Genomic DNA, 24,334 nt, shown 5'->3' with positions numbered 1-24,334 from the left:
TCAAACCTCCTTTCCTCATTACCGGTGGCCAGAACAGTGTGTGACATACCCTTCTTCATCTTGACATCCATATATTCCATAATGGCCTTACAGTAAGGAGTGTTTGGATTTTCAAGCATATGGCTCAAAGCCAACTGCCGTCTCTCTTTGAAATAATTTATAGTGCCATATAAAATACCCTCCACAAGGGCTGCATCGGCGGCAATGCCCTATTTCCCCTAAGCACGAAGTTGTATGACTCAGCTAGGTTGGTAGTCATCACACCATACCTAGCTCCATGTGTGTCATGCGGCAAAGACCACCTTTCTAATGGCTCGTGCTCTATCCACTCTGCAAAATTTTTAATCCGTCGTCCGGGCCTCCTTCTAGTATTGGGTGGGTCAAATCCGGGCAGGTCACATAGCCCAATAGGTTCGGCTCGGGGGCTACTCGGAACCTGTGTACCCCGTGCCACAGGCTTGCTGCATGAGCTGCCGCTAATGCGGCTCGGGCGGCTAACCTGTGCCGCACATGGTCCTTAGTGAACTCATCCAGCTTGCCGCGGAGAAAAGTGTACTTGCATTCTTGATTCTGCTTGCACAACTTCTTGAACAGACTCATAAGACCCTTGCTCCTAAACTGCGAGAAGAAATTGGCCCCCAGGTGGCGCATGCACCACCTACTCTGCATATCCTGCCATGGCGTCTCTTCATCAGGCCCGGGTTCTTTCAGCGTCTTGATAGCCGCAAGTATACCTGCATGCCTGTCATGTAGCACGCACACATTTTCTCGATCTTTCACTATCAATTTTTTTAACTGCCTGAAGAACCATAACCAGCTAGCAGTGTTCTCGCTCTCAACAAATGCAAATGCGAGAGGCACACATCGATTGTTGCCATCCACTCCAATTGCTGTCAGAATCTGTCCCTTGTACCTCCTAGTTAGAAAAGTTCCATCTACACACATCACCGGACGACAGTGCATGAAAGCCTCGATGCATATGCTGAATGCGAAAAACACCTTGTGCAGAACCCTGACATTAGGGAACTCTGCTATCACAAAGTCTTGTATGTCCACATGGGTGCCCGGATTCCGGTCCTTCAATGTCTGCAGGAGACGGACGACACCGTCATAAGCATCATAGAAGGTCCCGAATCTGTTCTCCGATGCTCGTCTGTTTAGCCCTCCATGCCTTGCCATATTCAATTACATACTTATATTGAAGGTGAACTCTTTTCTGGATGGCTTTAACCCCCATTGTTGTATTCTCTACAATCTCCTTGTAGAACAGGCGAGCAATAAGAGTGGATGTAAGGTTTCGGTGATCCTTCAACATACTCTTAAGGACACATGTGTGCGGCACGAAGTCGCTCACCACCCATGTTGTGTCATACTTCGGACGGTACCCATGCACCCTTGATGGACATCTAGCATCGCTGCAGACCACTCGTCAAGAATTTCGACTTGAAACGGTGGTTCCGAATACCCTTTGCGTGTTCATTGGCCACCGAGTGATTGCTTCCTGCAGATGTCTCTTGTCGGCATATCTAGCACCAACCGAGATGGTGTTCATGCTTGTACTCCCGTGCAAAATCGTGCCGATCATCGACTATCATTGCCTCCGACAAATCATGGTTCCAAGAAGAGGGGATCGGATCCGCCTCTTCGTTATCATCCGAAGTATCGGATCCACCGGATTCATCCGAGTCAACCTCATTGTCCACTCCATCCTCGTCTTCCTCGTCCATCATGTTACTGCATCCGGTCTTCTTCTTCGTCCTCGCTTTCAAGCTCAACAGTACCGTCATGACCACCTGCTGCATGGCTACTCTGTCCGGATTGGAAACTGCTGCCGCCAGCATCAGAACTTTGACTGCTCTGGCCTGGATGGAACGCACCCTCGTCTTCTTGGGAATTCACCACCTTCGCCTCGGGAAGCATTAAGGCGATGGGGTGAGTTCCCCTGCGCTCGCACGCTTCCAACCAGTGCACCCACTGAGAGGTCCGCTCAATCGGCTTCAACTGCCAGAAAATGCGGGTGCTGGAGCTGCTCCACAAAGCATGCACACCAACAGTGTATGCTTCGGGATTAAGCCCGAAATTCACGGTCAACCACTCCTTCAACTGACTAACTCGCCATGTTTTTGGGTTTGTCAGATGCAACTCCTCGTACTGAAACTCGCTCAGATCAGCTCCCATCGGAGTTGTTCGGACCGTGCCATGACCGAAGTAAACAACGAATTTTAATCTATCTGACATATCTGCTCACCTATAAAAATTACGAGACTCGTCAAAAAAATCTAGCACCTACACTCTAAAATAAATAAAAATCTAGCACCTGCAGTCCTAAATAAATACTATCTACCGGTACATATTTCAGTAACTAATGTGCGCAGCTAACGAACGCAACATGCATTATGAGTACACCATCTAATACCAGGAATTAGGGTTTACCCTTGAAGCGTGCCAAACACCTCTGTCAGCAGCTCAGCTCCTCCACCACGCAGCAGCTGCACCACCACGCAGCAGCAGCAACAACACCACCACCAGCTCCTCCACCACCACCACCACCAACAGCACCAACAGCACCAACAGCACCTCCACCAAAACGCCTCAAAAACTAACCCATGTATAGATCAGGTGATTCTACAACTTTTGGTGGTCAAACTACAACAAATGGCTGGACAAATCGCTCAGAAATGAGATATTTAGCTGCTGGACTGAGAGCAAATGAGAGAGAGAGCTGAGATGAACTGAGCGAGCTGTGCTGCAGGAGGAAGAAGAGCTGGGCGAGCTGCACCGTGCGTCGGCCGGCATTTATTGCCCTGCAATTTCGGCCGCAGCTTCCCCGAATCGCCCGCTTCGGGATGGCCCTCCCCGACTCGGCCTGCTCCTGGCCAGGAGACAGCCCGATAGCGGCAGCGCGTGGCCGACAAAAGCGTCTCGGGCGCGCTGAGCCCGACAAAGATGAATCGGGCGTGCTGAGCCCAAAATTAGCCTTGTCCGCGTGGCCGGCAGGAGATTCCCTGCACTTCGGGTTCGTTGACCCCGATTTTCAAATTTCGGGTTCACGGGCCCCGACGGTGTATTATTTCTGAAAATTGCTAAAAACGGCTATTATTTCTGGAATTAATATTAAAAAGTGTATTATTTAAAAAAAAATCGCCGTGCACTCCAGCTCCAGAGAGAAAAAAGAGAGAGAGAAAACGCCGACCAAGATCATTCCAAAATCCCAATCCTCCAAACCCTCCTCCTCGTCGACGGGCGTTGCGCGGCGGCCGCCATGGATTTGCGCAGGCAGACGGCCAGGGTCTACCCGCAAATCATCCGCTCCGACCTCCCCGCCACGGAGGAGGACCCGAGGATGCCGGCGGAGATGCGGCACGGCCTGGCCCCGGACACGCTCGACCCCTACAAGAACTTCGTCCTCAGATTCTTCTACTCCTTCCTCCTCGAGTCGCCCGTCTCCACCGCCGCCTCCCTCTCCTGCGCCGCCGCCGCGGGGGACGGCGGCGTCGACCGCGTCAGCCTCCTCCCCGACGACCTCCTCCGCCGCGTCGTCTCCCGGCTCCCCGCCAAGGACGGCGCGCGCACCGCCGTGCTCTCCGCGCGCTGGCGCCACCTCTGGCGCACCGCCCCGCTCGTCCTCGTCGACACCCACCTCCTCCCCGCCACCCACTCAGGAACCCGGCCCGCACGTGCCGGCGCCGTCTCCCGCGCCGTCACCGCCGCCGTCTCCGCGGCCCTCGACGCGCACCCGGGGCCCTTCCCCTTCGTCAGCCTCACCTGCAGCTTCCTCTCGCGCGCCGACCGCGGCGTGCTCGCGCGCTGGGTGCGGCTCCTCGCCGCCAAGGGCGTCGGCGACCTCGTCCTCGTCAACCGCCCCTGGCCCCTCCCGCGCGGCGTCTGCCTCCCGGTCGGGCTCTTCAGCTGCGCCTCCCTCCGCCGCCTCTACCTCGGCGCCTGGCTGTTCCCCGACACCGCCACCGCCACGCTCCCGCGCGACGCGGGATTCCCCAATCTCCGCGAGCTCGTCCTCGGCTGCGTCGTCATGACGGACAAGGACCTCGACTTCCTGCTCGCTGTCAGCCCCGTGCTGGAGATTCTCGCGGTCGTTGGAAACCTGACCCCGCTGCACGCCCGTCTCGCCAGTCACAGCCTTCGCTGCGCGCAATTCTGCCTGTCCACCGTCGAGGAGGTCGCCGTGGTGGACGCCCCGCGCCTTGAGCGGCTCTACATCTGGGGCAGCTTAAGCCACGGCCAACCCAGGAGCAAAACAGGCACTCGACTCAAGATTGGTCGTGCTCCTCAGCTGCGTTTCCTTGGATACCTGCGCCCAGGAATGCACATTCTGCAGATTGGCAACACCACCATCAATGTACATCACTATCTCTATGTCAGCCCAATTCTGAGTTCTATTTGTTTGTTTGTTTGTTTCAATGATCTGGATCAACAAGACCTGTCTACAAGCGTCCTGCCTATGGATGAGCAAATGGGAATGATGTGTGATCAGTTCATCTTCTTTTGGTGCGTTGCAGGCTGGTACGCAGGTGACCCCAAGCACCATTGTCCCTAGTGTCAAGATGTTGGCACTGAGCCTACGTTTCGGGATCCGAAATGAAGTCAAGATGCTGCCTAGCTTCCTAAGATGCTTTCCGAACGTGGAGGCACTATGCATTGAGGTAGTAAAACCAACCTGCGTCAATCGCATGACCATCGGTGGATATATAGCATCACGTTGCTTCCTGTATTATCTGTCATTGCGTATAGCTTATCAACGCGTTGGTATCTGTTTGCAGTCTGAGGAAACTCATGAGCCCACTGGCAACATCCGTCTCAAGTTCTGGCAGGACAACGGCCTGATCGAGTGCATCCGGTCGAGCCTCAAGAGCATTGTCTTCCGCGAGTTCCATGGGCACGAGAACGAGTTCGCCTTCCTCATGTTCGTTGCCGAGAACGCGGGGGTGCTGGAGAGGATGGTGCTTGAGCTCAAGCTTGGAAAGTACGCCGCGCCTGTAGAGATCGTTATCAAGATCAAAGCTCTCGAGTCTGCCAAATGGGCCAGTGGAAGCAATAAGCTGCAGCTCATGTTCAGTAAATTTCCTAGTGCTTGGAGCCTCGCCAAAGGATGTGATCTTTCATGTGATGACCCTTTTCTCTGCCTCTGCTATATGCCCACATATTTCGAAATGCGAGATAGCTCTGGTCAGTTCAAGCCTCTAGGTTATCTTTAGATTGTCGGAATCTGTCTTTCAAGACTGGCCACTCTTCTGCTTCTACCGCCTCATTATTAGAGTATCCTTGTTTCTCTGATTCGAGGTACCAATATCTACATTTCATGCAACTTCCTTAGCTAGCTCGTGGATTCGTTTTCATGGTAATTACTTTCAGGATTTCTGCCAAGTATGTGAGTGGAAGTAACTTAAAAGTGAGACATATGAACTTATTATATATTGCCTACTTCATTACTAATTTTCTCTGTGGTGTCCCTGTTAAATTTCCCTTGCGCTGTATCCTGTCAATTTTCTAGTTTTTGCTTTTTGCGTATATTGATTGAATTTGTGTTGCAGTGTATCCTAATTAAGTTGAAGTCATAAACCCAACATTGAGTCAGGCTAGTGGTGCGTATACTGCAATCTGGGCAGTTTCATGGTATGTTCTTGTGCTTTTGCAGTGATAATAACACTTATGGAAATTGTGTTCTTGCTCAAAGTAGTGTGCCATTGCGCGGATTTTAATGCCTTTTTTTACACCCTGACGAGATTGCACCATTTACATGCTGAAGCTGAACTGCTCCTTATGGGTCCATTAAAATGCCTTGCACCTGTTGCCACTTTCATATACATGTCGCTTTAGCACTAGCATGTCTATGAATAATGTGATGCACCAGCATTCAGTAGCAATGAGAACACTCTACAACACTGGTGTACGGAAGCAGAGGAGAGATAGCCAACATAGCATGCGCTTGCAGAAATGCATATATATATATCCCACAAATGCACCAGAGATTGCTTCGTCGGGTAGCCATTGTGTGCTGAGCAAGTGTACACTGTCATTCCGATAAGGTAATAGAAAATAGCTCAAAGCACACATAATTCCCTGAGGAAAAACATGTATACACAATTCCAAAAGCGGCTTGTTCCAAAATATGCCTGAAGCTCTTGGCTATGACTGCAATAGTGTGAAGTACATGTAGAGTTTTTAATCTTCGGCTATGATTCCGACTGTTTGAACATCTTGGCTATGATGACTATCCATCTGGAAATGATTGTGGCCAAAACATGCAGAACTTCTTGGCTATCTTGGTTGCTCCTTGTTCTAGGAAACAGTAGTTGTTTGCGTTAACTCCTTCCAAAATTGTCAATGTTTGCAGTGATGTATACAGTGCAAATTGGTTAATGTTTGCAAAATGATGTATACAGTTCAAAATTGCAATTCAATTTGAGCAACTATGTTTCCCTTCTTTCTTAGGTTTGAACAAATATACTCAAAAGAGACAAACAAATGCTACTAAAATGCATGATTCAAGAAATAAATCTAACTGAAACCTGAAATTGGTTTGTTAAAATATGTGATTAAATGCATATTGGGAACATGATGCATGAGGACTGAAGTTCCTCATTTTGACAGCATTTCTGAAGAAAGACCGCACCTTAGCAGCATTACACATTTACACAGGACTTTGGCAATTGGCGTCAGAATTTTTCTTGAAGTGATCACGAACAGGCTGTTCAAATGAGAAACTTGCCGGTAAGATTCTAATAGTGAAATAGAAGCATTGTTGAATTAAAAAAAACACGAACACAAAATTGAAACGACTTTCAGATAAGAGGTTGTTTGGTACAGATAAGAGGTTGTTTGGTATCCATCATTTGGGCCTGAAATCCTGGAATTCATTTTGGAATTCCATAGGTGGGCTGTTTGGTTGCCACAGAATTGGACCGTCATTTTATTTAGGAATTCCAGCAAAATGACCCCATGGGTAAACACAATTCCAAGCTGAGACCTGTCATTTGCGATTCTCTATGGATACCTCTACAAATTCAATATATTGAATTCTGCTGTCATTTACAATTTCCGTGGCAACCAAACAAGTATCTATTTCTGAAATTACAATGTAAATAAAATGAATACATGTATTCATTTCAAAATGGTACAAACGAAATGAAAGCTTGGCTTGCAAACGACTTCTAAGTTCACTTTACTCACTGGTCTATTGGAAACGAAACATTTAACCTGCAAAACTGGGAGGTGTATTTTACCTGCAATATATGGTTTATTGCTTTTGCAAGAGCAGGTTTGACATCACCGGGATGCAGAGCGCCACTGATGTAATCCTCAAGGAGTTCTTCCATTGTTACGTAGGTCCTGTTTAGGAGAAGCAAACATATGTTCGAACTGAGAAATTATTAAAACCATGCCAAGTAAATTGGACTCTTTCCTGACAGAAACCGTGGTAGCACAGTCATTTGCAACAGCTCATGCAATAGTTTCAGCAAAGAAGAAAATATTCTATAGCTTCTTTGAGGAAAATAAATTCAAGTTTTTAATCGTCCTCAGAATAATATTACTACCTGTTACCACCACTGCGTTCATTTCGAAGCACCTCAAACTTTCCAACCCAAGGGAAAACAATGTGTTGTATGTATTCCAAGCATGGATTTCCTTCAGTGATCTTGACAGGGCAGAAAGCCTTTTTTATCTTCGACTTAACATCAACCTGCCATAAAAAAAGTTGATTATGAAAACGGATACAACCTTAAGCATATATGTTTCCACTAATTAAGGACTCAATATGGTCAGTGGGTCGGGAGTAAGTAAATAGTAACTGACTAAATGTCGCGAGAAAAACCTCATTATCAAACATAAAAATAGCCGAGTATGGATCGCTGTTTGACATCTTCTGCTGCCCTTCTTTCAAACCAGGTAGCAAATCTTCTATAATTAATGTTATGGAGAAAAACATTTTGATAAACCTAGCTATATGTAATGTAACAACATAGGCAGAGAAATAAATCTGTAAATAATCACATGATTATGGAAAACCATGGAGGATACGGTGCAACAGAAAAATTGGTTTGCTTGCCCCTTCGATGTGCTCGGAGTATTCTCTAGCCATCATACTGACCTCTCTTTGATCCATGCCCATCTGGCATATGTCTGCCTACAAAAAGGAATATTTTTTGTTATTATAAAGAAATTCGGTATTAGTAAAGCATGTATTAGTTACTTTATTCTTCCATATTTTTTTTACTTTAGTTTCCGACAAAAAATAGTTTAGTCTCTCGCAATTTTTTGTTCTAGCCATCAATTTACAAGGGTAATTTACTGATACTTCAGAAAAGGCTGCCGTCATAGATACTAACCTCCAGGTCCAGGAATAGTATATCAGCGCACCGCATGATGGGTTCCCAGAGCTGGTCGACCTTCACATTTTCGGCATTCGGGTGCAAGCTACAAATAAATGTCACAACTATCACACATTCCAGAGATTTGGTCCGAGTCAATTAAAAGGGATAGGAGGGAGTACATGTGATGTAGATGACCAAACATGTACCTCGCTAATCTTACTACTTTGGTTTCCCGGGCAAGGCCCATCACCATCGGCCAGTATAAGTGTGCACGCTTGCTTATCTCTTCGGAGGACCATAGGAATTCCACCCCGTCCAGGTCCATGCCGAGGGCTTTCCAAACCTCAATCATGTGGCGACCGGTGGTCCTAATCTTGCTCAAATCCCCTCCCATCCTCTGGTCCTCTATTAGGATCTTCACCCTGCATCCGGCCCTGATCATCTTGTTGACATCGATCACTTTACCAACACCCTAAGAAACAAAAAAAAAAGTGACAGATGTGTGCCAGTCATTCAGAAACATACTATGTGTATGTGTTGTTGTGTTCGTACAACCTAAAGGAATTCGTTCACAATATATATTTGGTAACTTCTAACCCACTTTTGAATTTTTGTACTAATAGAATGAAACTAAATGCAACCAAAAGTAAAGAATCAAACTCAAAGTAGGATCATCGCGGTAATCGGTTAAACTGCTAGACTTTGATCCGAAGGAATATATAACGGATTAGCAACCATGTGTTAGAAGTATGAAGACCAAATGAAGCTATCTATATTGGGATGAAGCTCAAGTAATGATCATTATATTCATCTAATTTGAAAATAGCATGCCTAACAGTTTCAGAGCAATGTAAGCTTTTTTTTTCAGAACAAAGAACTGTCAATCTAGTGACGTTGTATACTATTCGTTCCATAATTCTTGTCCTGGTTTAAAATTATGGAATCAAGGGAGTAGAATTATAAGATGAATTTGACGATGTAAAATCCGTTGGTTGGGGCCTGGTGCACTCCCTCGTTCTGAACCCGTCCACCCCACTTCATATAATAAAGAGAAAAGGGCAGAAATTCACCTGGGCGATGTCCAAGCGGCCGGAGGCGGAGGGCTGGAAGCTGTGGAAGCAGATCGGGCTGGGCTTGTCGTGCAGCAGCGTCAGCAGCTCGTCCTCGCCGCCGACGCACTCCTCCGCGGTGCTCAGCAGCGTCGCGGCGCGCTCCTCCACGTCCATGGCGGTGCTCCGTCCGAGGAAGCCGACTCTGTTTTGGGCTTTTGGCGATCCCTCGTTTTCGTATTTATAGAGAGTCCGTGCGAATCCGGAGTCATTACGAGTTGGGCCGTAGCATCAGTAAGCCCAACGGGCCCTAGCTGCTGGCCCAGCAAGGGGACGCCAAGGACAAAAGCCCGGCTGCCGCCCGCTACGGCCGTCTCTTCTCTTCCGCACCCGCCAAGTCCAAAACCCTCGCAAGTCGCGTACCCACTCCACGGCGGCGGCGGCGGCGGCGGCCGGCGGCTACCACCAGACAAAGAGGAGCTCCCACCGGCGACACCGCAGCTCAACATATGGATAGCGGGAGCGACTCCGACGGTGCCCCCGAGGAGCTCACCGCCGTCCAGGTGCGTTCTTGGCTATTCCCCACGCCCTAAGAGAAGACAGCTCGCGCTAGCAAACCCTAGGTGATGTAGGAGTTTGGGAGGAGCCCGTGTGCTGCGCGCATGTACTCCGCGTAGGTAGGAGTGCGGTCATAAGCCACCAGTTTCGACTACCACGCCCGGGGAGCATCTGTTTGTGGTTACTTACTAGGGGCTGTTAGTTTGTATACTTCGGTTGTTTGTCAGAGTTCCTATCGGACTCAGAGTATGTGCAGATGATACTGAGTGTTTGTTTCCTGCTGTTGATGTTCCTGTAGGGTGTCGAGAAGCATGAAGAAATCAGCAAGGTGGAGAAGGACAGCGCTGTCAGGTTTGTTTCTGCACTTAGTACTGTTTGTGCAGGGACACACTGCTTATGCGCTAGCAGGCATATAGATCGCTTTGAGAAATATACGCTCACCATCTATCTGAACTACACCTAGCCTTATGCAATTACCCTCATTAGCTGTGCTGCTACCGCCCTATGCAATTACCATTGCCGACTTCGCGAGTCTTATAGCAAAATCCCCGAGGCCAAAATCAAGACATGCACGACTCTAGATTTGTATAGTAAGTGATTTCCTTGTATGTGTTGGTTTATAACGCATCAACGGCAGGATGGCAATTGGGCCATTCCTAGCGAGGGACAGATTCTCCCCATACCCATTCCCTAATGGCACAATTAGCTACCACGTCACCTTTTCTCATGTCCTCTGTTCCCATAGGGAGCATCTCCCAATAAATGCTTAAACTTGTGTGATGTTGAGTTTATTTTGTATGTTTATCATGTGATTAAGTAGAAACAAGTAAATTTATTTGTTCATAGTGCAGTGCAATGGAATAACAATAAATGAGCTGTATAATGGTAGAGAAAAAAACAGTCATGCTTTCGACAGGCAGATGTACCAATTTATGCACGTATAAGAATATGCAGGAGGTATAGCGGAGATTATTGATGGGGGTGGTACCTGCAGGCCCTTGTAGAGCGGTATACACATCTGGATGTTGGGGGCAGGGACAATTTTTCCTCATACACATCCCTAATAGGGTAATTCTTCATGGGTTGCATGAAATTTGGCACATTGCCACCCCTTTCCCCTTGAATGTAAAGCCTTTCGTTCATGCTACCTCTAGGTCTTCAATCTCTAGTCCTGTGTACAGAACAGAATTGTTCAGGCAGCTGTTTGACCCTATGATTGCCATGCTTAGACTTCTGGGTCTTTTACTTGCCGCTATTGAAATTTATGTTTACGCATTTGCTACTATCTCTCCTTGGTCCCATGATCACTGACAAATGAACTGTGAATTCCAGTGGTAATTCAGTAGTTGCAAATAGGCCGACAGACCTTTTTTTCAAATATATTGGCAAAAGCATTTTTTCATCTCTTGGGGCAACTAACTATATAATGTTGCTTCTGTTAATAGCAGATTAATATCACTTTTTTGGATGTTACCCTCTCTAACCTGACATCATGTTTTGTAGAGCAACAAAGGAGGAGAAAGACCGTAGGAAGCGCTGGGCCAAGCGGAAAACATCCTCAAAACCTGATAAAAAGAAGCCTCTCAAAGTAGAAGATACAGATGCGAAAGCCGAAGAAGAGGTTGAGGACGAGGAAACACATGCTATGCCTGGCACACTGCCCAAGAATGTAATTGAAATGCTTGCAGCACGTGAGAAGTATGTTTACTTCCTTTCACTGCTAGACATTCAAATCCCTGCTCTTCTTTTTTCTGTTTTGACATTATTGGTTATCCTCTCTTCATTTTTCTTTCAGGCAAACCTTCTCATCAGACTCCGAGGAAGAAAATGTAAACCAGAAGGTTCAGAAAAAGAAGAAAAAATTGAAAACTTCTGGGTATTTTCCATGACCTTGTCATCTTGTGTAGTTTTCTTTTAAACTGTTATTCTGATGGTTCATAACGTTTATCAGACCTGAAACAATTCTGCTCAAAGATGTCCGGTCGACACAACACGTGAAGAACGCCCTCGACTTCCTGAATCACAGGAAAAACCAGGTGCCAAGGTCCAATGCAGTTTTGAAGAATTCTCATACTGCTATGCGTCTCTTTAAAGCTAATTTCATGACATGAGCGTGGTGGACCAAGTGGTTATCTGAATTATGTGTCACAACTTGTCGGGAAGACTGATATGGTTGACAGCCTGAGCAATGAATCATTTCATGGTTTGATGGGACCGAATCTAGCATGTGAGTTGCAATGCTTCATTTCCTTCGGCGTGATGTGTATTGTGCATGCTAGATGTAAGAAACCCTATGCTCTGTATGCACCCTGTGTTTTTAGCTTTAGCTATGTACGGATCATATGTATCTCCTGTGAGATTAATACATATTTCTCAACACCACTATATGGGCTTTATGTGTTTGCCAATTCATATTTATAGAGTATATGGTAGTGTCTGCTTGCAAATTTTTTGTATGGCTGTACATACCGTTATCATTTTGGCTCCTGGTCTAAACGATTCGACCTGTTTTGATCACAGTTCACTGGACGTATATCAGTTTTGCATTCTTCTGGTTATATCCACAGTAACCAGCCTATTTCGTGCAATGACTACCTTCACGTTATGTTTTTTGAGTGTTTTCTTTCCGTTCGACTGCCGAAAGAGGAAAAGAATGAAATTATGTCGAACTCTTTGTAGTGCAAGTATCTGCTTCCTTCTCTTGGGGTTGGGGAAGATGATGAACAGCTTTTACACAAGTATGACCAAATCTTACGTTTGGGATACAGTAACTAAATGGCTCAACAGGAATACATGATAAATCTATTACTTTTGGACCTGTCCATAGCACAACATAGTAGTACCATACCAAAGCAAATCGACCATACACGGATACACACATACATCTCTGGATCTGGAAAGGGTAACAAGGAATTATCATACACGCGCACACACACAGACGGACTCCACCTTCGTCCATCAAACTACCTAGCTGTTGGTACAGTCTCACTTGACTCAACAGCCTCCTCTATCGCATCCTCCTTCGAATCCTTCTCTTCCGAAATGGCATCTGAGATACCAGAACCTGGCTGTCTCTGGCCAGAGTTGGTCTGTTCCAGCTTGAACAGGTCACCATTCTCCAATTCAGAGAACTTCTCCGCAGATTCTCCCCTGAGAAGCTCAACAACTTCAGACATTATTGGTCTTCGTTCTGGTGTCTTTTGAGTACAAGCAAGCCCGATAACTACCATTCGCTTCACCTCAGCCTCATCAAAGCTATCGCTCAGCTTCGGATCAGCCATTTCCTTGAACTTCTTATCACGGGCGAATGGAAGTGCCCACTCGGTGATGGTCAGTTTCGTAGTGGGGTTTATCTTCTCGACTGGCCTCTTTCCACTGGCAAGCTCTAATAGCAGTACTCCGAAGCTGTAGACGTCACAGCTTTCCTTGGCCTTACCAAGCATGGCATACTCCGGTGCAAGGTAACCCAGCGTGCCTTTCACCTTTGTGGTCACATGGGTTGCGCCATCTGGTATGAGTTTCGCAAAACCGAAATCAGCGACCCGTGCTTGGAAATTCGCGTCCAAGAGAACATTGCTCGCCTTGACGTCTCTATGGATGATATGTGGGATCGCATGGTGATGAAGGTAACTACAAGGTGAAGATAATATAAACATGAGCTTGCGCTTCATCATGATGAATATTGCAAAATGATGTTGAGAGAGCTTACGCAATGCCCTCTGCTGAATCAATAGCGATATTCATTCTTCGCTCCCAACTAAGATGGCATTCAGCCGCGTGCTGTCCATGTAGGTGAGAGTGCAAGCTCAGGTTCTGCATATAGTCATAGACTATCAGACGCTCCTGGCCTTCAGCGCAGTAGCCACGTAAGCTCAACAGGCTCTTGTGCCTAACTCGTGCCAAAACCTCCACCTCAACAGCAAACTCCTTTTCAGCTTTGTTGCTCCAGCTCTTGAGCCTTTTCACGGCAATCTGTTAACATGGGATGAACAATTGAGATGCTAAGTAGGTTGGAGAGGAATTGAAATGCAAACTAAGACGTGGCATTAAATCAGACTTCCCTTAATAATTCTCTACTTGTCTAAGTCCTTCCCAAGTCAACCGCTTGCCTCATCTTACTTAAATATCAGTATGTGTCTATCAACATGCCATTGACATTTTTGGTCATAGACTCATAGTACAAGCGAATCTTAGAAGAAAAGTAATAGTACTACTAGTTGTCTGCCTTTGTCAAGACAGTGGATTATATCTGTCCAGACCATATACGCCTTCTGATTTTCTATACCTCCAGAGTTGCGTTAACACATCAAATTTATGATCATATATAGCTTGTGATCATGCTACCCACTACTACAAGGTCATGGCTACATCCTAGGTAAAGTGAACGCACAAAGAATATATCGTAGTTGAAGGTGAGAAAAAGTCAGTTCTCCACCCATACCAAAAGGATTCACACGCTCAAAGAGTGTAGGTCCAGTTTCGCTTCTCATTTGTTGTCAAAGAATATTCATGGGGTTAGAAAAGTACAACAATTTTCAATCTGAAATTCCACTAGAAACCAGAAAATTAACTAATTAGAAGGTGAAACTAAATCAAGATAAATACAACCATCAACTACAGCAGGTCCCTCCACTAAATTGTCCTGTTTGTACTGCTAATAGCAACAAAAATCACTGTATGCTCAAATAAAAAATAATCGCTAGAGACAAATGATACTACAACAAATCAGTGTGTAGCATAGTGAGAGCTGCATCATTGTTGCATTTCTTATGTTTAAGAGAGGGACTGCACCTGCGATCCGTCCCAGAGCTGGCCCCAGTAGACGCTGCCGAATCCGCCCTCGCCAAGCTTGTTGTCGTAATTGAAATTGTTGGTCGCGGACTGTAGCTCCTTGAGCGAGAAGATCCTCCATGTCGTGTCCTTCTTCTTCTTCTTCCTGCCAGGTTGAGCCCTATGAGCATAGTAGATGATTAAACCTTACTTCTTCAGCAACTCAAGTACTTGCTGGCACACTTGTTCAGAAACTCTAAACCAACTACCCCCCCCCCTAATTGCTTGAATAAATTAGGTTTGTATAACAACCTGTACTCCATTCTATCTCAGCTAGGCAGCTGGCAGCTGAAAATCAACAGCGACATCTCCAGTATGAACAGTAAGCAACATTCTACACTTGTTCAGAATTGTATCCAAGTCTTGGCCGCAAGAAAGCGTAATTGTTTGAAGGTTTCGTATGTATAAAACATGTATTCGATCCTATCGCAGCTGGTGAAGTATTAGCAGCTGTAAATTAACAGCAATGTCCCCAGTAACAGCAGTAAGATTTCGAGTAGTAGGTAGCAGCTACTAATTGAAATCTCATCATCCACTCCAAACAGGGGATGCGGTAGCCAGCAGCTAGTAATTTAGCAGCAAATCAGACCGCAAGCTCACAAAATTGACCCCAGCCTGAGTAGTTCCCCAAAACCATAATCATTTGGTCCTGCTTGAGCTAATCAACCAGCACATAAAAATCTGGAAAAAAAAAAACCACCGTCTACAGTATAAGACAATTCGTTAGCTAGTGGCCTGGTCGAACCTCTCTCCCAAGTCCCAAACCAGCAACATATAACTATTTCTACAGTACGAATTTCCCCCAAAGTCCAAAACCCCACCGTTATACCCAACCGACGACCCAAACTCCCCCCAAAACGGCACCGAAACCAAAACTCCAGAACCTAAATCGCGGCTGATCACTCACCCGTCAGACCGCCTGCAGCAGGAAAACCACTTCATCCCCGGAGTCCGCGCTGGCTCCGGCCTCAGAGCTCCCAGACCAAGCACCGGCCCGCGGGATCCCTACCGCGCGCCGTTGCCAGAGAGCCCACGACCAGGCTGGAAACCCGTCCTCCTCCTCCTCCTGTATTCACCTCCGTCGGTGGCCGCAGGTCAGCGGCGGCAGCACAGGAGACTCAGCGGTGGGAGAGGGAGACAGGAGATAGAGAGCGAGTTTTCTCGGGATGGTGTCGGCTCGGCTCCCCAACTACCGCACGCAAAGCAGCAGCTGGGCGCGGTCCGCTCACCGGCCGGCGGTGATTGGCCGAGGCGCGCCGCCGACGTGGCGCCGCCCCGTTGGCGGGTTTTGAACCAATGCGGTAACGGTCGGGTGTAGACCGTGGGGGGTAACGTCACGGGGTTGGTGACGGGTCCGGGTCGTTGGCTGCGATGCTCTGGCTGACTTGCGGGCCACGTGTGGTGACCTGGCGGGCATATAGTGCTCAAGTGCTGGTTGCTTTGGCTTTTTCTATTGACGGGGCGTTGGTTGTGCTGGGCTGTTGGATGGCTACGTTTGACCAAATGATAGGAAATTCTGAGGACAGATTATGGACAGTTTTTTGGATAGTGATAAGGGCATCTCCGAGGAATGGACGCATTTCGGACGCGTAAAATGGTCGGGCATGTCTGTTTTCATCGAGCACCTGGACACGAAATTGGTCGTTTTTTACCGTGCGCTCGTTTGGGCCCGGTGCCTCGAGTGGGCGACGCATTTGCACGTCCCCATGAATTGGGATATTTTAAACAACAAAAGTCTCAGCTTATTACATCCAAATTCTTAAAATTATATATAAAAATAAGATGATATTGACATCTACGCATTACCTCCGTGGCCGACCAATATCCACTGATGCTCAATCAGATCCGTCTGTAGGCGTTTGAACACGTTCTCATCAGTGATTTCAACATTCGTATGCAGTGCTGCCAGGATGATGCCCCAGGGATTGGCGCAACCAGCTCACCTTGAAAATCTCATTGGTGCTCATTGCGGCCATCGTGACGCTCGTTCCCAACGATCATGTTTTGCATGATCACGCAACGGGTCGTCACCTCATGCATTGTCCTCGCGACCATGTTCTTGTCGGGTGACTGGACAATTGCCCACCGAGCTTGGAGCACGCCAAATCCCCGCCCCACATCTTTCCCGCAAGCCTTTTGCATCTTGGCAAACCTCTTTATCTTTTCCGTGTTTGGATTACGTACGCTTTCACCAAGTGTGGCCCAGCTAGAGTAGATGCCATCGGCAAGATAATATGGCTTGCCATATTCATTTCCATTGATCTCGTGGCTCACCTAGGGAGCTTTGCCTTGCATAAGCCTCGTTGAAGACCGGTGATCGATGCAACACATTGATGTCATTGTTGAACCGGCCATGCTAAAGAATGAATGCCAAATCCATAAATCTTGAGTTATCACTGCTTCAAGAATTGCAGTGCATCCCTTCGCATGGCCGATGTACTGACCGTGCCATCCAAATGAACAGTTCTTTCACTCCCAGTGCATGCAATCTATGTTGGCGATCATTGTCTGGGAACCCTCTAGACTCGTTGATAGACAGCAACCGCCTTGTATCCTCAATTGTTGGCTCCCTACAGTAATGTTATCCGAACAAGGCAATCACAGCTCCGCAAAACCGGTACATGGAATCAAGGCAGGTGCTCTCACCCATTCGAAGATACTCATTAAATATAGCAAGCAACCATTACATAGGATAGCATGCGAATAGTTGCGGAACATTTTGGGTACGAGGTGAAACCCGAGCGCCATGTTGCATCGGGCCCGTATTGGAAGTACGGGTCGTAGTCTCCGACGCCCGTAGAATGACCATGAATAGGTCCCTTGACATCATGTACCGGCGCCGAACATTTTTTCCGGGAACACCGGATTGGTGCGGTCGAAGTAGTCCGCGTGGAGCCGGAGGTGCCTTCCACTCGTTGCGCGGCAGGTTTTTGAGCGGCCCTTCACGAGCTCCGGTGCACCGACATCCGGCCGGCATTGTGCTCGTGGAGAATGGAGGCCGCAACGATAGCCATGGTCTCAGCGTCGTGTGATCGGAGTCTTCGTTGGAAGAGGAGTCAATGACCTCAGCGCGAAACTTGTCCAACATCTTCCACATGTCTATCTGCGTGGGTAGCAACTGCGGATCAATGATCACCCACGATAGCGCCCAAAATATGAGTAAGAAACCTACCGACGCAATTGATCGAACGGATCGTGAGCGGCGAGGTCGGGCGGCGCAACCGGCGGATGTTTGGCCCCCAAACACGCGACGGGTGCGCCCGAACCTACCCCGACTCGGATCTTGTTCTCCGGCGCGGCGAGGCCGAGCGAGGCAGCGTGTACTACGGCGGTGCGGCGGGGTTGGGGTTGGGGTGGTGGCGTCGCACTAGGAAAGCAAAGAAGGGGAAAAGGAGACAAATCCGTGTGGTCGATTTCGCTGTCCCTGACGTGCAGAACCGGGTAAAAAATTGAGGATGCTTGGCGCGACCGCGCAACGTACATGAAAACACAAACACCGCCGCATATTTGGGCCGCGTTTGCGTCTCCGCGAACGACCGATCACTATGCGTCGTCCCGTCGGAGCAGGGTGCAGGCGCATTTTAAGACCGTGCGGACACAAACGATCACTCGTTTCCTGCCCCGTTGGAGATGCCCTAACAGAAATTATCAGGATGTCTTATCTTATATGAACATGGTGTGCGTACAATTCTTGTTGGTTTTGAATAGTACTTGGTAGGAGCTAACTCTGGCTTGAGATTTTTGACCATTTCACTTTCAACAATAACTGCGTCTTCTCTTTCACATCCTCCACATCCTCGTGGTTGGATTTCAGATACTCTGTACTATAATTCGATGTAATGGTAATCTGAAAAAACTAGTTCTGAGTTTATCCATACAAGATCTATTGAGATTGTTAGCGTTTCAGACCTAGCTTCACACACTCGTGTCGCGTTTAGGCGTTTTGTCCGACCCGGTCTATAGGCGGAGAGATCTTTCCATCCCAAAAGACCGGCCTAATGAGATGATGCCTACTCCTCTTATAAGCTGACAGTAGCCTCCTCCCGCTAGCTAGGTGGGATTATAAATTACTTTGTTTCCCAAACGACCTAAGGCCGAGTTCCACTATCATTTCAGATGATGATGAGAGAAATTATTGGGATATCTTATAAAATATGGTGGACGAGTATGATTCGTGTGGGTTTTAAATATTCGCTACTTGCCAGTTTAACACTAGCTTGAGATTTTTTACCATTTCACTTTCAGCTATAAGGGATTCCTCTCTTTCATATTCGTGTGGGTTTTAAATACTCGCTACTTGCCAGTTAACACTAGCTTGAGATTTTTGACCATTTCACTTTCAGCTATAAGTGCTTCCGCTCTTTCACATCGTCGGGGTTGGCTTTTGCGTACTATTTCGAGCCATATGTACTTAAATATCAAAGAATTCACACATTATGATCATTATTGCTCTTTGTTTTGTAAACTTTGCACATCTCCGAACAAGTTTGTATAGAGCTATCATTAGCCTGTAATGAACATGATGGCTGCGCTAGTCAAATCAAAGGCAAATCTCCATTTTTATCGAACATAGAGGTGACACTTTGGCACAGTAGGTGCAATCTCATCACACTATGACAAGAAATTAGCGAGTCATTGATTTGCTTGATTGTAGGTTTGACTGCCAAGAAAGAAGAGACAATAGAGAGAAGTGTCCCTCACAAAATCCAACACCGAACACCATCACTTGTTGGACTCGTGTAGGCTAACCACTAGTACTATATTCAGATAGACAAATAACAAGTTGGTACCCTTATGTCATTGCATGGACGCATGGTAGCCTGCAATTAAGAGGTCTGCTTAGAGCTGGTAAGATGTTATGCGGGAGTAAAATGTTTTTATGCATGGTTTATTGTCATTCTAGTCTGCCATTTAAGTATCAACGTGTCCATGAGCCAAAATTACCCACAAATAGGTTTGTTGCTACAACTTTTGACATGCCCTAGCACCATGTCATTCACGGGCAAATCATGTGACATCAAAATTTCGCAGAACACACCCGTGCCTTCTATCACAGGTTCATGTCATCAACTTTGTTGTTATTGTCTATTGCCTTGTCATGAGATCCATTTACGAGGCGTACTCCCTCCGTCCACAAATAAGTTGACATCTAGCCTTCTCAAAAATCCACAAATAAGTGTACATCTAGACTTCTTGGTATGTTTTTTTACGTTTATGCCCTTAGTGCATGCCTTGATCTCAGCTCTCATTAATCATTTTTGGTTTCTCAATGTTGTTTTATTGGTTACTAGCATGCACAACATTTGTTAGCGCCTAAATCAAAGCATTTTCTTGATTAATGAGAAGATTTATTGAAGAAATGGGGGATTTTTTTACAAAAAGTTTAAGGTCTCTTGAAAATCGTGCGTGTCCACTTATTTGTGGACGGAGGGATTACAAGCCATAAGCTCTTCTGGGTGGTACAAATGTTTTATTATATTTAGCACACCAATCCAAGGCAATACTTTTTTGAACATATATATTATCAAGTAGGTGACCAGTCACTTTCTCCCTACTTTTGTTACTCCTACTTTTGAAGTAGTATAATGGATGGGGAACCGAACAACCCTTGTATAATGAATAACTCGCAAAAAAAAAACTTTTCATTTTATTTCGCTGCATATGCCTAGAGACCCAACAAAATTGTATCCAGTACTTTCTCTTTTTATGTTTTTTTGCATGGGATATTCGTATTGTACTTATGTGTTACATACACATACAAATTACAACCGAAACTCCTAAATATCTAGTTTCTCTATTGAAGTCCAAATTTTATTTATAGTTTCATGAACGAAAAGGGCAAATCATATGAATACCACAAATATGAAAACTGCTATAAATAGTATACATTTTTCTATTATTCATAATTTAAAAGAGAGTAGAAAAATAAAAACCATGAACCCCGTCCATTTTTAATTATAATAAACACTTTTTAGTTGCATTTGCATATCTTTAAAATTTCAGCACTTAGTTAATCCGAAAATACAAAGCCATTTATCATACTTGTACTTATTTCTTTCATAAAGTTTACATCACCACCATCATTATACCACTTTACTTTTGCATTTCATTCAGTTTTGCCTTTCATATTGCATTAACTTTACTAGCTGCATATTTACTTTATTTATTACACTTTATATGTTTATTTCCAATTCTAAACATTGTGCTTAACAATCACTTGGTGGAGTTCGGGACACAAGGCAACGCTATTTGTGTTTTTGTAGGTTGTCTAAAGAGGAAAAAAGAGTGTAATTCTACTGAATTCGATATAAACCCTCGAGACACTCTTGTGTGCTATATCACTTTGGGCTTGGATTAGTGCCATCAACAACATGAAATTTGCATAAAAAATCATTTTGCAAATGGGAAATGATTCCTTTCCCCGGATGATCGATCGTCCAGGTCGTGTTATCGACACGCATCACCACGAGGACCTAGAATGAAGTGAACTAAGCGACGCAATTGGGAACCCACCTCATACCTTGTCTGCATACCCCTTTCCGCCGTTCTCCTCCTGCCCGTCCTCCTTGTTGGCAACCACGTCGGCGTCGCATGCCTGTCCACCATGCGATGATGCCCATGCATATGAGAGGTGATGATGCTACCAACATTCGTCTGTTCTACTTCCAACGGTGGTCCATGTTGGTACTAGGGATTGTGTTTTTTTAATATTTTGTTGTGGTAGCCCAAAGTTTGCTAGATACCTATATTTTTGTTGCTGGAACCATTTTGTGGTTTATTACAATAATACATAAATCTTGGTACGGTGTCTCCAAAGAAATTGGTTTATCTATAATAGTACAAAACTGCCGCAACAACTTCTCCGGTGCGAGTGCCCGGTAAAATTGTTTTTGCTACATTTGTTCTTTGTTTTGCTATACAATAGTACAATATTATTGTTACAACATCTCCGACGAGTCACCGGCAAAACATGTTCTTTTATGCTACCGTAGTACAACTTTTTTCCCGCACGATGTGTTAGAGGAGGTCGATTTTTGTTACAATAGTATATACATTTTTGCTACGAGGTCTCCGACGGTCTCCCGTGAGGTTTTCGACGAGGTGTGCGTGTTTTGTAGGTGAACCATTTTTTTCCCTACAATAGGGATTATTTTTGCTGTACCCGTGCTTTTATGGTAGTAAAAGTGATATTTTTGGTGGGAATAAATTTTGCTGCGAACGAATTATTTTTATACTAAAGCAAAATTAAGGATATTTTGGGCATTATGGCAGAAAAAGCAAAATTAAGGATATTTTGGGCATTATGATAGCAAAAGCAAAATTAAGGATTACTGGGACACATGTCGCTCAGTGGACCCCGGAGTATCGGGGGTTTTCAGCACTGCCCTTTGCAAATTGAAAGTTTTTCTTCCATGTTCTATCACTCTTTTTTTTTTGGAACGAACCTTGTTTTATCACTCTTGCAGCCCATTTCTCTCTTCAGGCCGTTCTCCTTTTTATGTCTTTTTTTTGTGTGGCCCAGCAGCCCATGAACGAGCCAGTGAATACCCCTCGATCAAATCGACGCCGCTGTAGTCCAGAGCTCCGCCGCCGTCGCCGTCGTCGCCGCCGCCACACTCCTCGGACGCCACGCCGCCGACGTGCAAAAGAGTACTGCAGAGCCACGCGTCGCTGTAGCCTCGCGCCACCCCGCACGCTCGCGCGAACCGCCTCGCTTCTCAATCAGTGCCGCACTATCTCATCTCTGCTCAAGCACGCGCACATGCTGCCGAGTTGCCCGACGGCGCCACGACGATGCTACGCTGGAAGATTCGCATCGGCAGGTTCATTCGCATCCGCTGGAACCGCCTCAGGTGACTAACGTCTAGCTGAACCGTCTTCCCCCATCTTATAAATTCACATTTCAGAGTTTCACTTACTTAGTTTCTTCCATCTGAACTCTCTCCCTAATGTTTCTAATCACCCCAATGCAGCTGTTTTGATTCCTGTTGCTTTCTAGGAGCATCCATCTTCTTCTTCATGAGCTACAGGTATACCAATGCCCAATGAGCAGCCAAGACCCTGCCATGGCCGATCTTTTTATCTGCAGCAAACCCTGCTTTTGTTATGAAAAATGGACCCCCCATGATTTCCTGATCACGCTCATACACTTGCTTACCGCTGGCGAGTCTCCTCGAAATAGGCTTTCGCCCCGCTATATTAATATAGCAACCACGGTACAACAAGCATGCTGGAGCCGCAGCACAACCAAGCCCAAAGGAACCAACAGAGAAAAAGAAAAAGAAAAAGAATGCCAACACCGGCAGATCGACAAGAACGAGGACAACCCGCCACCGCTGCGCCTCCCGGAAAAGTCCTACCACACTCCTAGCACTCCGAACTACCGCGTACCAAACAGCACCTTCAACAAGGAGGACGACGATGACGCCCGGACTAATCCTAGGGTTTCCCCCGGTCCACGGAGGGGATTGGGCGAGGGGGTACACCCGACGCCCTCCAGGAAGGCAAGGCGGCGCCCTCGGGCGTCACCGCGACGGCGTCGGCAAGGCCAACAAGGATTTCTCCCAACCCCCAACACCACCACCCCGTTCATCCGAAGTGCTCCGCCCAACCAACCGCCCACAAGCACGCGCCACCACGATCTTGACGTCATCCTCGCTGTCTCCCCGGTGGTCCTCGACGCAGGGCCTAGGATGATGTGACCGAAGAGGCAGGGCCGGGGGAAGCAGCACCATAGCCTAGTGGGAGGGAACTACCTCCACCGCAATCGCGGGAGCCGACCGGACATGGCAGCATGGGACAACCAGGCCCGCCTGGCCCGGTACGCCCACGCCGCCAAGCTGCTGCTAGCCGGCCATGGCGCCGCCGCCACCCTGCCACCACCGCCCCAGCACCACCAGAACCCAGGAGCACCGCCGCCGGTCAGGGGGAGCTACGGCCCGCCCAGCCCAGATGGGGCCCGAACTGGCCCAGATCCGGGGGGAGCAGGATCCGCCGCCACCACCCCGGCCGCGCCGTGCCGCCGCCAACGGCGACGCCGCCGCACCTCCGACCACCCCGGCGCGCGGAAATCACGCCGCCGCACCAGACCGCTGGCGAGTCTCGCCGGCGACGTAATTCGGAGCAGCCAAAGTGCTCTGTTTCTTCTGAACTTGAACTAAACTCACTGTTTGTCTGAACTTGATCAACGAGAAGATCTGTGTTGAGCCTTGCTAGCCCAGCTAGCATTTCCTTTTCCTTTTAGCCCAATCCAATTAAACACCAGACCACCAATCAAATTCTCGACCACTAAATCTAAAGCATTTTACACATCTCAACCCAATAGCATAAATCCCTATTTCCCCCTTTCTTCTAGCTAAACCAGAATTCCACTTCTTTTTCATCTCCTTTTGAGTTCAAGTTTCAGATTTATTCCTACTATCTTGCATTTTGTGAGCTTGAATTTATTTGTGTTTGAACCTTTTGCAGAAAGAACACTATAACTACGGACACGTGTACGAGGAGGAGTTTCAAGGTGAAGATGACCCTCGGTCGGAAGACCAGAACGATTGCGGGATAGTATCCTGT

General features: G+C 46.8%; 4 protein-coding genes across 4 annotated transcripts; 2 read left to right on the top strand and 2 right to left on the bottom strand.

The window, feature by feature from the left end:
• The first annotated feature begins 3,262 nt into the window (after positions 1 to 3,262).
• Positions 3,263 to 5,229, top strand: LOC124689844 (putative F-box/FBD/LRR-repeat protein At5g22670). The gene is made up of 3 exons (XM_047223308.1): positions 3,263 to 4,357; positions 4,518 to 4,661; positions 4,785 to 5,229. The coding sequence occupies exons 1-3, from the start codon at positions 3,263 to 3,265 to the stop codon at positions 5,211 to 5,213; spliced, it is 1,668 nt and encodes a 555-aa protein (XP_047079264.1). The 3' UTR covers positions 5,214 to 5,229.
• Positions 5,230 to 6,649: 1,420 nt separating this feature from the next.
• LOC124689843 (tyrosine--tRNA ligase 1, cytoplasmic-like) lies at positions 6,650 to 9,556 on the bottom strand. Its single transcript, XM_047223307.1, has 8 exons — positions 9,401 to 9,556; positions 8,531 to 8,802; positions 8,346 to 8,433; positions 8,038 to 8,143; positions 7,832 to 7,914; positions 7,554 to 7,699; positions 7,242 to 7,347; positions 6,650 to 6,706 (listed from the first exon to the last, which is right to left on the bottom strand). The coding sequence occupies exons 1-8, from the start codon at positions 9,554 to 9,556 to the stop codon at positions 6,650 to 6,652; spliced, it is 1,014 nt and encodes a 337-aa protein (XP_047079263.1).
• A 267-nt stretch (positions 9,557 to 9,823) lies between these two features.
• On the top strand, positions 9,824 to 12,322 carry LOC124686647. The gene is made up of 5 exons (XM_047220557.1): positions 9,824 to 9,942; positions 10,236 to 10,288; positions 11,441 to 11,635; positions 11,733 to 11,813; positions 11,889 to 12,322. Exons 1-5 carry the CDS (start codon positions 9,889 to 9,891, stop codon positions 12,046 to 12,048), a joined length of 543 nt encoding a protein of 180 aa, XP_047076513.1. The 5' UTR covers positions 9,824 to 9,888; the 3' UTR covers positions 12,049 to 12,322.
• Positions 12,323 to 12,717: 395 nt separating this feature from the next.
• On the bottom strand, positions 12,718 to 15,713 carry LOC124691894 (PTI1-like tyrosine-protein kinase At3g15890; the record flags this gene model as incomplete). Its single annotated transcript, XM_047225177.1, is given in 4 exon segments — positions 12,718 to 13,567; positions 13,647 to 13,909; positions 14,729 to 14,888; positions 15,675 to 15,713. Coding segments are annotated over 4 exon segments (1,125 nt in total). The 3' UTR covers positions 12,718 to 12,900.
• Between the last annotated feature and the right edge of the window lie 8,621 nt (positions 15,714 to 24,334).

Source organism: Lolium rigidum, chromosome 2 (genome assembly GCF_022539505.1).
Source record: "Lolium rigidum isolate FL_2022 chromosome 2, APGP_CSIRO_Lrig_0.1, whole genome shotgun sequence".
Taxonomy (NCBI): domain Eukaryota; kingdom Viridiplantae; phylum Streptophyta; class Magnoliopsida; order Poales; family Poaceae; genus Lolium; species Lolium rigidum.
Note: the sequence above shows the minus strand (reverse complement) of the source record. Positions and strands in the feature narration are given on the sequence as shown.